The 14,408-nt window shown below is 29.3% G+C and overlaps 1 protein-coding gene across 3 annotated transcripts in view; it reads left to right on the forward strand.

Annotated features, from left to right (window-relative positions):
* LOC136978187 (polyamine-modulated factor 1-binding protein 1-like) overlaps nt 1–14,408 on the forward strand; it is a 29,692-nt gene that overhangs the window by 11,235 nt on the left and 4,049 nt on the right. For all 3 annotated transcript variants that reach the window (XM_067273834.1, XM_067273836.1, XM_067273835.1), the window contains 4 exons: nt 2,315–2,430; nt 12,414–12,466; nt 12,547–12,610; nt 12,687–12,766. In XM_067273834.1, the coding sequence (XP_067129935.1) occupies nt 2,315–2,430; nt 12,414–12,466; nt 12,547–12,610; nt 12,687–12,766 (313 nt within the window). The remainder of the gene's footprint in view (nt 1–2,314; nt 2,431–12,413; nt 12,467–12,546; nt 12,611–12,686; nt 12,767–14,408) is intronic.

Below are 14,408 nucleotides of genomic sequence, written 5' to 3' on the forward strand. Positions count from 1 at the left end.
TTATATTTTATTTATATAGATAGATAGAAAATGATCTGCTTTAGTCCATCCTCACAGAAAAGCAGAATGCCTCATAGAAAAGCAAACTTAGGTCGTCGAAGTTAGCGCCATCTGTTGGACATAAAAGCCTTAATTCTAGATGTTATCTTTTAATTTATATGAAAGGCTATATATTATTCCGTTAAACAATGTCCACCCTGAAGGTCCATTCTAAATATTGGTGAAAGAATTTTTGAAATCGGATGAGTAGTTTCGGAGATTACCTGTTACAACCAAACTTAGTTACCTCTTTATATATTAGTATAGATTGTAAATGGTATAAGTCCAAAATCCAATAATTAAACATTGCATTATGTAACTTTTGTTCCACAAAATTGACATTTATAGGAAGTGCATGTTCTCGGCTTTGTCTGTAGCATCAAATAAAACATTTTTTAAGTTATCATCATTCAACAACTATACAAAAATCAGCTTGTAAGTCCAAAAACATACTTATTGGATGGATTTTGGACTTTTCATCACTTACAATTTTAAGCATTTTAATTAATGCAATTCAGAATTTGTTACTTGTACTATTTTCATAATTCATGTTTGAAAAATCTTGCTTTTTTATTGTTTTTGAACTTCAACTAGCATACAAACAAGGATTTGATTTCAAAGTTTACAAGCTTAAGGTTTATGTTTAGCAAGACTTATGAGAGCATGTGATAACTCTTGCTAGCTCAAGCAATTATGATGTTTTGTTTATCTTGGCAATGAGTGGTCACAAATTATCTTTTCATGATGGATTTTAAATGCATTTATGATATTTTGGCTTAGTAGCTGTGAACATGATGATATCTTTGATGGGAAGAATTTTGTCTCCACAGTTGAAAGTTTCTTGTAGCAATGACAAGGGGCAATACTGACAAACAAAAGAAGTTTTTTTTCTTTTGTCAACATATTTAATCATTCAACCTATTGAACCATGAACAGAAATCTGACATAACATTTATGTCTTCTTATTTGCTTATCACTGGAACATCAAATTATGAAACATTAACATTTTTGTAGACCCTTGGTTGAAGAGCTGTATGGATTATCAACAGTGACTCCATTACTCTGTAGAGATTAGCATACAAGGCAACAGTTAGTGTTTAATTTACTAGTTTCAGTCTGCACTGCTTACTGTTTATTAATGCATTGTCTGTAATTGCTTTGTAAAACTATCTCATCATATCCATATTGTAGATGTCATGATCAGCATAGCTATGGATAATAGTCAGAATACTTAACTTCCATCCATTGAAAATATCTTCGTTTACTTCTACAATTTTGCCACAAACTGCTTAAAACACGTTTTGGCACAGATTAAATGTATGAAGCCATCTGCTACTGGCATGAAAGACTTTTGTGACAAATTTTAAGGCCAATTCTTGCAGTATTGGTCTTGAGACAGGCAAGCCTTTTGGCCCCACTTCAATTGAATCACTCCAGAATTGTTTGTTAACATCTTCAGATGATTGAGCACATCTTTTTTGGTATTCTCATTTGTGTTTCCTTCCCATTCACTGACACAAAGTTTATTATTAGCAGGAACAGAAGTTTTTTCAGGGGAAGTCTGGGAGAGTAGTTCCTCGGGAGATTGAAAAATAGCTCCTCATATAAAATGCATTTTATAAAAACACAAAGGATTATCGTTTCTTCGTGTATATATACATATAAATTGACTGATCAATTGCATTTGTCACTACTTCATATAACAAAAATACTTCTTCAGAGAATGTTTTCTGAAAGAAATATTGACACCAGCTGCTTGGATTTCGGTCTTTCCACACTTAAAATTCCTTTACCAATTGTCATAGCAATTTTCCAGTTTCACTTTGTTCAATTACATAATCCTTTCCTTTCCTTTAAGGTAAAGAAATAAAGCCTTTCTTTTGTTTATCTGACATTTGACATCTTGATTACAGTGCACATGATTTTAACATTATGTTTAAAAGGTACTGTTGCATTTACAAAGTATAACACACAGTATTTTATACATACAGCTTTTAGACCATGTTTGCAATGCAGTCATTTAAAACTGCATGTTTTGCATTATTATAAGAGGATAGTCATTGAACCAGTGAAGAGGTGGTTTTTTCAAAATGGCATAAATTATATTTATTATTTAGGCCAAAAAAGCCAATTGTGGAGAAAAAAATTCATATATTGGAGATAGTCTCCTGAAAGGGAGTAATTGTCTTCAGAAGTTTCATTGCTTTATATTTAATTTTATAATAATAATAATAAAGAATTTTTATAATTTATTATAAAATCTATAATTATTTAGGAGTGGTGTACGTCTAAAGTCTATTGGAGGAGGACATGCTGATTTAAATATGGTTATTTCTGAACTAAAAGATATGAGACAAGCTGCCAAAGCTTTTATGGCTGCTCAAAATTCAGGTATGATTTTCTGAATGAAACTTATAATAAGTAAGTTTTTATTTCACAAGATTAATAGGATATACTGTACATAGTGTAACTACACTCATGTTTATGAAAATTGTAACACCATGAAGGAATTGTGCAAATTGAACCAAACTTATAGGAAATGTAAAGTGAGGTAAGACATGCAAATGATTAGAATTACAAAGCGATTGTGCATGCATGGAACGAGAAACGGCTCCTTATCAGCCACTAGGTATATAAAGGACTGTAAAGATGCATTGAAATCCATTTATCTTCCTCTGTCTGCGGTAAACGTTTCATTGGTGGTCAATATGCCTCGTCAAAAGCAGAGGAAGCCATGCCAACAACTAACGGAGTTCGTACGAGGCCGCATCGTTGGTATGCGAGAGAGTGGATTTTCGTATTGAGAAATTGCAACCCGCATGCAGTGTAATGCCACAACAGTGATGCGTGTTTGGAAGAAATGGACAGAGGAGAACCAAATAAGGCAAAAATCTGGCAGTGGGGCAAGCAATAGCACAACGGCATGGGACGACAGACACCTCATCTGCATGGCTGTGATGAACCATACAGCATCCTCTCGTCTGTTAGCACAACTTTGGAGCACGGCTACAAGTGTTTTGATTTAGTAATAGTCTCTTTAATCCGAAAAATTGGCAGTAGACTACCTCACAGCTTAACAGGTTCAAAACTCCTTTATTGCCTTTTTACAAATGCATTTCGGGTCAGTATTATTTTCCCTGACCCCTCTTCAGTGCCATAAACAAAATTTGTATATGTAACAAAAACTAACGCAAGAAGAAAAAAAAACAAGAAACACTTTAAAAAACCATTTTTCCAATACCTTAAGTTCTTCATACACTCCTTTTACACCTATACAGTAGTATGTACGTATGTATAATTGATTGTTTAAAACTTTTGAAATTTATATTAAAAATAGGCTAGAACGTTAATTAGTTTTTATACTTTTGTAATTATTTATGTAGTATTGCTGTAGTGCACTGTTGCAGGGGAAAAAAACCATATTTTTTAAGACAATGTAAACAAAACCCGAAAGTACTGTATAGGTGTAAAAGGAGTGTATGAAGAACTTAAGGTATTGGAAAAACGGTTTTTTAAAGTGTTTCTTGTTTTTTTTTCTTCTCGCGTTAGTTTTTGTTACATATACAAATTTTGTTTTATAGCACTGAAGAGGGGTCAGGGAAAATAATACTGACCTGAAATGCATTTGTAAAAAGGCAATAAAGGAGTTTTGAACCTGTTAAGCTGTGAGGCAGTCTACCGTCAATTTTTCGGATTAGAGACTATTACTAGATCAACATAGAATACAGCTATCATAGAAAATTTAATAAGAATTACAGGTGTTTTGTTGTCTAGCTCCACAGTTCGTCGCCGTCTGCTGCAGCATGAACTGTGTGCAAGGGTTCCTCCATGCAGGATTCCCCTCTCACTGATTCACAGACACCTTCGACTTCAATGGGCTCAGTAACACAGTGTGTGGCATGCCCAGTGGCAACAAGTTGTTTTTTCTGATGAATCTCGCTACAATCTGCAGTACAGTGGTGGAAGAGTACACGTCAGACGTTACAGAGGGGAACGTCTGCTCCCACAGTGTGTTATCCAGCATCATATCGCACAAACGCCTGGCATCATGGTGTGGGAAGCTATTGGGTATAATTGTCGATTCCATCTAGTGCACATTGCGGGCAACCTCAACAGTGATTGCTACATAGGGGAAATTGTGGAGCCAGAGGTCCTCCCCCTTCTTCAATGCATTCCGGGTGCTGTATTTCAGCAGGATAATGCCTGTGCACATGTTTCTCAGACTGCACAAGCCTTCTTCAGTGCACAACAGGTTTTGCTTCTTCCATGGCCTGCTTATTCCCCAGATATGTCGCCCATCGAGCATATCTGGGATTTCATTGGTCGGCAACTCGCTCGTACAGCTGGTGGGGCACACAATAAGACTGAACTTTGGCGTCAAGTCGAAGCCATCTGGAATGCCATTCCCCAGGATTACATTCAGAACCTCTATGATTCAATGCCACGACATGTACAGGCTCTCATCACTCAGCGTGGCGGACACACAAAGTACTGATTTCTGATGATCTTCTTGTTTTTTTGTCTTGTAAATTTGATCATTTATTTGTACCACTATCAGTAATAAGTGGAATAAATTTCATTAATTTCTGACAATTCCTTCATGGTGTTGCAATTTTCGCAAACATGAGTGTATTATATTATATATAGCATTTGTTTAATGTTATTGATTTACAAATAAAGTTTCAAAATTCTTAAGCTTACATGAGATGTTTACATATACATGTAAACATCTCATGTAAACTTAAGAATTTGAAACTTTCATTGCCTTCCAAATGTGACTAATATGTTCTAAGACTTCTCATGTAAGCAAAACTTTGTAAAATAGCAAACCTATTAATTATTAAATATTTCCTAAACTAACATATCTATCATCTTTTTTACGTAAATAATGCAAATAAACAATAATTTTTTTTTTCTGGTATTAAAAGTAAATATTTACATTTTTAACATTTGGTTGAAGAGCTGTATGGATTATCAACAATGACTCCATTACTTTCAGAGATTAGCAGTAACAATATTTATATTGTTGTCTCACTCTTTGACTATGTTACAATATTCATCTTCATAATTTGCATTACATCAAATGATTAAAATTTGATAGTCTGTAAAAAATTTATGATGTTAATAATACAGTCAATTTGAAAACTAAAATTTTCAGAGTATTCATCTTCATTTTATTTTTTTTATAATTTCATTAATTATTTTAATCTTTCTCATTGTTCTCTTTTTGTAAAATATGAGCTTGTTCTAAATCTCAATAAAGCATTATAGCAATAATGCATTTTTGCATTAATCAACAAGAATCAATGTTGTTGAGTGACTTCTCATAATCACTGTATAATTTGATTTTCTTAGTCAGGGATGGGGAGTTGGCAGGAAAATACATACAACATATATATAGCCATAGACAGGTTTTACTGTGTGTGTGTATATATATACGGGGTGGGCCAGCGAAAACGAAACGGCAGAGTCTTCGTGTTCGTCCAAGCAAATCGCTCGAATGGGTCGATTTTATTCTCGAGGGGACATCTTTTGCAGTAAAGTTTTTGTGATTCTGAATACAACAGACAACAAAAAATTTTAAAAACTCATTTATTTTGTATTAACTAAACAAACATTTATTTCGAAAAAAATGTTTGTTTAGTTAATATTCAGATTCTCAAAAACTTTATTGCATAAGATGTTCCCTCGAGAGTAAAATCGACCTGTTCGAGCGATTTGCTTGGACGAACACGAACACTCTGCCGTTTCGTTTTCGCTGGCCCACCCTGTATACACAGTACAGCCTGTCTATGGTGACCACCCACGGTCCCTTTAAAAAGTGGTCTTTTAGACAGGTGGTCATCCAATACAGGTGGTGCTGTAATACCGTATTTCTGTACATATTTTGTGCACTTTTTAGCCATTTCTACTAAGCAAAACTCAAGGTGAGCAAAAATAAGTGAATTTTTTTCAATGATAGAGCTATATTGGTATTGTATTTTATTCTTATCAGATAACTTGATTTACAAGAGTTGTCATGATTTTATAAGACTGATTTAATACCAATATTTTAAAGTTTAATACAATACTCTCATTTTCTCAATTATAATGCACACTTTCTTTTTTTCGACTTAATTAATTCAACTTGATTCTTTTCATTTGCTCCTCAGTAGTGTTGCCTTTTCAAAATTGCTGACCCAGATGGCAGATCAGGTTTATTCGAACAGAAGTCCCTGATGCATGTGCAATGTTATTTTACCATGCGAAGAATAAAGTGCACACCAGTTCTAAACCAGTTAGGGACTTGTGTAGGAACTTAAATTAAGAAATGAAATAACTTAGATTTAGAGCTGAGAAGCAAAAAAAAAAAAGGTTGACAGGTTGCTACAAAATCCCGGACAATGAATTAAAAACCAGACTGTCCAGGTGAAAACCAGACGGGTGGCAACACTACTACTAAGTTACATGAATTATACAAGTGTGTTGTATCTCTCCATCACTTTGGTTTTGGTTTTCGTTAGTTTAATCTTATTTTAACATTAAAAATACTGTATTTTTTTAATATTTAATATTTTCTTAAGTATAATAAGAAAAATTATTAATTAATAATAAAACAATTTTATTATTTTTTCTCATAATATGATTTCATTATATTCCGCAATTAGCAATCGTGGAATCAAAAAAGGAAGGTTGCCTGACAGTTAAACTTTGCTGCTAATTGCTGTTGTGATAAACCATTTTCACATTCTCTGATAACTTTAACATGATCTTCTAACGACAACACTTTGCATTTCTTTCATTTTTGGACAATTTCAAACAAACTGAAATGAATTTCTTTTGTTGCTAGACTAATTCATTAACACCTGCACCTAATTTCAAGGGTGGGAGAAGTACCTGAGGTGGGTTCGAACAAGAGTTTAGACTAATTTATTATATTAGGAGGGAGAAACGTTGCGATGGGTTCAAACAATAGTTTAGACCGGATATATTCACAGAAGTGGTTGCTTATTACAGTTGTTGTATGTTGTTTCAGACCAAAACTTGATGCCCACAGTCATGTTACACAGGTGGTTGTTTAATAGTTTATACATAGTCTTCATATAACTTATATGAAGACTATGTATAAACTATTTCATGCCAGAAATTTTTCCCATTTTGACAGGTGCCTGTCGAATGCAGGTGGTTGCCTAAACAGTTTTCACTGTATATATGTAGTTTCTCTATATTCTATATACAGTTTTTTATATAAATAAGATTTTAGTTATAAATTTTCTTATAATTTAAATGGTAGATTAATAAAAAATATCTGAAATGTTCTCAAAAATTTTTATATTTTTCCTTTATAAAAAGACAGCCATTGTAATTTCTTATATAAAAAATTTTGTTGAGATGGCATTACTTTATTGAGTTAGAAGTTGTTTTCAGACTTGTTCCTGTGTAAATTCTTTAAAGCATAGACAATTTCAAAACATATACTCCTTGAAGTAAATTCTTATTTACTAGAAGCAAAATGTGAAAAAGTGTGCAATTATTTAAACAATTTCTTGGCATATGCAGTCAGTTAACTGCTATGTGATAGTTTGCCAAATGCAATATTTATAAAACTGTTCGTGCCATCAATGGCTCTTGAGGATCAGGTCTAAAAATAATCTTGAATTCAGTAAAACAGTGGGTGTTGTTTTGAAAACTTTTTATATTCATCTTTATTGTAGATAAAAATATGTAAATTATTTGGTTCATTTTATTGCTTTTTTATTTGGATGTCTTATAAATATTTAAGATATTGTTAGGTTTGATATGTTTATATAATTAACATTACATATTTTCATCTATTTATAAGTATGCTTTGCTTTATTCATTATCATCTAAAACGATTAAATTATTATTTTTTATTTTTGTGTTGGCATTAATTTAAAATAGCAAAAACCAAATTATTTTAACAAAATATGTCATATTTTCAGTTGTCAATGCAGAATTTTTACATATTTGTAATGTAATACAAATATGTTGAAGTTTAATGTTTTTGTATACATGTAACATCAGAATTGGTTACTTAATATTATTAATATATTGAATTTCTTTTTTAAATTTGAATCATTAAAAGAAGTATCACAGATTTCTTTTACATTTTATTTAATATTTACTGTAAAATATGAGTAATATTCCCTAATATATAAAAAAATTATGTATTAAATAGTTACCATAATCAAGTAACTATGATATTATGAGTAAATTTTAAAAAACTGGATAGTTATTTATAGACCACTCACCAAATAAACCATCACCAGTTCATAACCAAACAGGAAAAAAACTTTCCTTTTTTTTCTGTTTGGTTAGGAACTGGTGATGGTTTATTTGGTGAGTGATATTATGAAAGTAATATCTAACACATCACTCAATAAGTTTCCAGTCTAACCGAGAAAAACAATTTTTTTTTTTAGAAATTCAATTTTATTCATCAACATACTCTCCTTTAAGAGTGATACATTCATTCCAATGATCCTTTAACTTTTTGATGCCTTTTTTTTTTTTTTTTTGTAGAACGATTTTGTCTTTGCTCTTAAAATAGGCCTCAGTTTCGGCAATCACTTCTTCATTTGAGCCAAATTTCTTTCCCTGGAACATCTTTTTGATGTCTGCAAAAAGCCAGTAGTCTCTGGGGGCCAGATCTGGAGAGTACGGTGGTTGAGGAAGCAATTTGAAGCGTAATTCATTCAATTTAACCATCGTTTTCATCGACTTGTGACACGGGGCATTGTCTTGGTGGAACGGCACTTTTTTCTTTTGCATATGAGGGCATTTTTTCTTGATTTTTACACTCACTCAATCCAATAGTGCTATGTAATATTTTCTATTGATAGTTTTACCTTTCTCAAGATAGTTGATGAACAAAATACTATGCGCATCTCAAAATACGGATGCCATAACCTTGCCAGCTGACTTTTGAGTTTTTGATCACTTTGGACAACTTTCACCGGCTGCTGTCCACTCATCTGACAATCTTTTTGATTTAGTTGTGTAGTAATGGATCCATGTTTCATCCATTGTCACATACCGACACAAGAAATCCTTCTTATCTTGCTTGAACAGCTCCAAACAGCACTCCTGAATCGTCAGTGCATTGTTGTTTTTGGTCTGGTGTGAGCAAATGCAGCACCCACTTCGAAAGCAACTTGCGCATGCTCAAATTTTTGTGTAAAATTGTAAACACACTACCTTCTGATATGTTTAAGGTGTCAGCTATCTCATGCAACTTCACTTTACAGTCTTCCAAAACTATTTTGTGGACTTTTTTTATGTTTTCTGGAACAACTGCCGATTTTGGGCGACCAGAGCATTCAGCAACCACGTTTAAATTCAGCATACCAGTCAATAATAGTTGATTTCCCTGGTGGAGAGTCTCCATAACGCTTATCAAGCCACTGTTTGGCTTCAACAGTAATTTTTCCCCATCAAAAAATGATGTTTAATCAACACATGAAATTTTTTTTTATCCATTGTTTTAAAAATTGCAAAACTTGGGTCACTAAAACCACTGTAACCTGTAAACTAATTGTCAGAATGTCATGAAATTTTGACATGTATCATTTAAAGGTTGGTACTATTCAGAAATCATATGGGTCTGTCAACAGTGTTGCCATATATGTGTCAGATCAGAGACTTATTGAGTGATGTGTTATATATAATATTATGTGCATACCTCACTAATAATGTGGTTTCAGACTACTGTTATAAAATAAGTATTGCCATAAAGTAAAACATAGTTTTTTTACTTGTTAGTGAATATAAAACACTAAAATCATAATTATACTATTATTTATTATGTGCACATTAGGTTTAAAAAATGATCAAAAAAAACAAAAAACAAAACCTGAAAATGCCCTGAAAGCAGAGCAAGAATAACCAAATAAAATTGAAAAGCATTGTTTAATGATATGCTATAAATCAAAGCACCTTAAAATGAGGTATGCCTGTATAAAGGTGATTCTGATATCATTATACCTGTTTGAATATATTTGTTATTTGTCTTATTTAAATCTTGAAGTGAAGTTTATAATTTTTGAAGTATTAATATTCTTGTTGTATTACTTAGAAGTGTATTAAGAAATATTTTTATAAATTTCAATCCTATTAAAGTTTTGATTTTTAGTCAGAACAGTGTGAAATTACAAAATTAAAGTGCAGTAAAAAATATTAAATACAAGTTTACAAGATATTGTCTTGTGCAAACACAAATCTTACTCAGATAACAAATGCCTTGGTTAAAATTATATACAGTAAAATATTAAACAATACTTAACAATGATTAAAATAAGCAAAACTGATATAGTTAGAAATGCTTTATTTGCATTCATGTATTTATTGTATAAATAATTTTACGAACATTTCAGTTTTATATCAGTTAAGAAAAGCTATTTTATATTCTCATGGTTTTCGTATTGTATCTTTAACATTTAAACTGAATGTAATGAATGTAATAATATTGAATATCCTTACACAAAATAATACCAAATTTTGATTTAAATGAAATTAAATGCTCATTTGCTACAGAATGAAATGAAAAAGTTTCAAGGTTATCCCAGTTACATGTAAAGCTATTTTTAACATGTGCAGCAGCTGTTTTAGTTAGAAGAATAAAAAGAAAGAATTAGTTAGTATTTAAAAAAAAATATTTGCATACTTTTTATAATATTAGCTCTGTATAATATCTTCTCTAAAATAATTAAATATTTATTTCAATAAGTTGATTAAATATTAATTAAAAAGCAATAATTAATTTCCATTTTTAATTATTGTTACTTAAATTAACAAATTCTAACAATCAATAAACCAATAACCATTTTATGATATTGATCTTGTAGTAACAATTCATCCAAATAATGTTTGTGATTTGCCAATATTTAATATTGATTATTAATATATTTGATATATAAATCAAATATAATAATAATCTTAACATTAATATAAGTAACTAATGTATTTGTATATTATGTTAGTTTTTTTATTAACAATATTAATTTGAATTATATTTCTAATTTATTGAAGAATAAACAGAAATGATAGATCTCATTTACTTCCATTTAAATATTGTATATTTTTGAACTTGATAAAGTTTATATATGCATTTTTATTTTAAAAAAATTTTATATAAACCTTAAAAAAAATTAAATGTTGTTTAATCACTTTAATTTTTAGTTTAATCTAAAAACACAGAAAAATGTTCAAAACTTTCAAAATACAAATTTAAGAACCTGAAAATAATTATTCAAGTATATAAAATCTGCTTCATTGCATATTACTTACATATAACTGCCAACTAAGTTTATGTAAACTCTTCTCTTCATACTGGCAATACATAACACAAATATTGATCATGTGAAATATGGAATACAGTAAGAAAACAGTCATAGAAACAAGTATCTTAAGTTATATTACTATTAACCTTATTCAATTCTAAATATTAATATTTTTTATTTTACAACTCGTGCATCTCAGACTAGTTCATAGTAATTTCAGAAGCCAATGTTATCGTACTTCTCTTTAAAATACACAACTGTACAGTAATTTTGGAAATTATGCACTCTAATTTTTCAAATAAACTCAAAACTGTTTTAATAAAATTATTTAACAAAAATTTGGAAAATTTTCACATGCTTTATAGTAATAATGATATTTATCATGAGGGATGCTCACGTTCTTATGATGAGCATTATAGATTAAAAATGCTTAGGCATTTTTTAAGTTGTGTTGAATTCTATTTTCATTAAAACAGTTTAATTTAATTTTTTTATGTATTTATTTCAGCTATTGAATTTTTTGAGCGCTCTCACTAATTTGTAAATTTATTCTTCTAAAATGATATATAAAATAATTATATAACACTGTTAGAATTATATTTTGTGTGTAAAGGGTAATTATTAATTTTTATTAAGTTAAAGAGAACTATGCAGTATAACTATTTTAGTTTTTAGACACAGCATAAGAAAATAATGATTAGTTATCATGAATCAAAATCTTTATACTTTGAATATTGATCTCAGAAATTTTTCCAGGATAGGTATTCTTGGTTGTACAAATATGTGACATTAACTTGGCATAATTCAACAAACATTTAGTGTTTGATTTGATAGTTATTGAATGTTTACTCTTTTTTTTTTTATTAAAATAAATGAATATGATATTAATTAACTGTATTTAAAATAAATAATATAATTAGATTTTTTTTCATAAATGTTAGAATGTTCATTTAAAATGAAATATAGCCCATTGCTTTTTGAGAGGTTATAATCTTATGTTTTAACAAGTTTAATTTACAGACTGATTCTAAATTTTCAGTTATAGTTTTAAGGCAAGACACAAAGTACAGTATTAAAATAAATGTTGTATTATAGCTGCTCAAGATATGGTAAAATGGGCTACGGCTGATGAAAACAGGGCAATTCAAGTATGTTCTAAGACTATAACATCTTGTACAATTAATGCTATTGACAGTCATTTAATTAATTTTTACTACTAAATTTTTAGGACATTATGAGTCAGTTAGCTGAACTGAATATTTTATGGACAGATGTTCAAAGAGATTTTATAGGTAGGCTATATTATAGTAGAAAATTTATAATGTACGTTATGATTAACTTAATTTTTGCTGTTATACCATTTTCTAGAACAAATAAAACTATTCAAGCATCAGTTTGAGATGATTCTTGAAGGAGAAAGACAAATTGATCAAGCCCGAAATCATTTGGTAAGTTTAATAAATTTGTTTTGTAATGTTGATAATTCAAATTAATAAATAGTTATTATGAACATTAATTTATATAATTTGGAAATTTCTTATTTTAACATTTTAAAAATTAATAAACAAAATAACTGCTTAGTTCATGAACTAAGCAGTTAAAAGATCTACAAATCTGTTAATTGAGTTGTAAACTGAGGATGATCAGATGTTTGGATAAAATATCTCTTTTCATAAAATTATTGGTTGCCTGAATTAAGTAATATTTTGTTTTAATGAATATTGTGCCAAGTTGGTTCTATGTACTGTACTGTACCTTTATAGTATTTAATTAAAGAATTTTAAAAACATTTTCCTTTATCTTTTTGATCATTAGAGCTATCATAATCATAATCAGCTAAATCATCTGATGATTTAGCTGATTATCAAATTAGATTCAAAATTATTCTTTAATGTAAATATTTAGCTTGTTTTTGAAAACTGCATTATAGCTATCAGTATTATATAATAGTATAAATGAAATAAATAGCATTATTAAACATTAATGAATTTTTTCACAAGAATAACAACTATAAAAAATAGAAGGAAAGTTATTAATTATCAAAAAATTAAACATAAAATCATATAATAATAATTATTTAAATAAAAGTGCCAAAAATGAGAGAAATGAGAATTGTAAATTTTATATCAATATATAAATATTTCAGATGTTTTTATTTTAAAAATTTCTGTCACAGAGCCATTATAATTAACCATTTTATTATGTAAAAGAATCTTAATAGTTTGAGTCTTTTTTCATTCTAGGTTCCATTTAGTTCCACACAGTAATTGTAATCAAGGTCAACATCATTTTCTTTGGCTAGAAAACTAAAATGTAAACTTGAAAAATACTTGTACACAAGTTACAGACTTTAGAATTCTTAAATTGATTAGTTAATTGTTTTATCCTTTTTTTTAAAGGTCAAAACAATTAACAATTTATTTTTAAAATATTAAGATACTGAACTCATTTAAATTTTCAGGGATATTTTATTTAATTAATGGATTTTTAATAATAAAAGTTAGATATATTTGCCATATCTTTAGATTCTTATGAATTGAGCAATATTTTTCTTACTAAATTGAAAAAAACCTGTTTGATAGTGTAGAATTTATTAATATTAATATAATAAAAATGTCCTTTTGAAAATAAATGTTCCATATGAAAAAAATGCTTTTAGTAATTATTAGTAAATTATAATTAACTTATTTACCAAAATTAAACCATTGTAATGATCCAGTATCAATATTAGCTGATTTTAGTATTAAACTCTTAAATTCTTTAATAAATAAAAGAAAGCAGTACAAATATTTTTAAAAACTTGTTTGAATCTAATTTAAAACATTAAATAAGATAAATTTATTTTAGTTTCTTGAAAGAGATACAAAGTATATGCTTTATAGCTTTTGAGAAACATATCAAAAAAAGGATTACCTTTGGGTAATCCGTTTTTGTATACGTACTTGTGTGAACATTACAAAAAACGTTTAATATACTTGTGAACCTATATGATTAGGTGTTACAATGTAAATATTTACTCCAATTGTGCGAGCAAGCCAATTTGTAGTAGCCATCACCTTTGCAGCCTGTGCATAAAAGCTAAAATTACAG

This window comes from Centruroides vittatus, unplaced genomic scaffold (assembly GCF_030686945.1).
Source record: "Centruroides vittatus isolate TY-2023 unplaced genomic scaffold, ASM3068694v2 contig_5, whole genome shotgun sequence".
In the NCBI taxonomy this organism is placed as follows: domain Eukaryota; kingdom Metazoa; phylum Arthropoda; class Arachnida; order Scorpiones; family Buthidae; genus Centruroides; species Centruroides vittatus.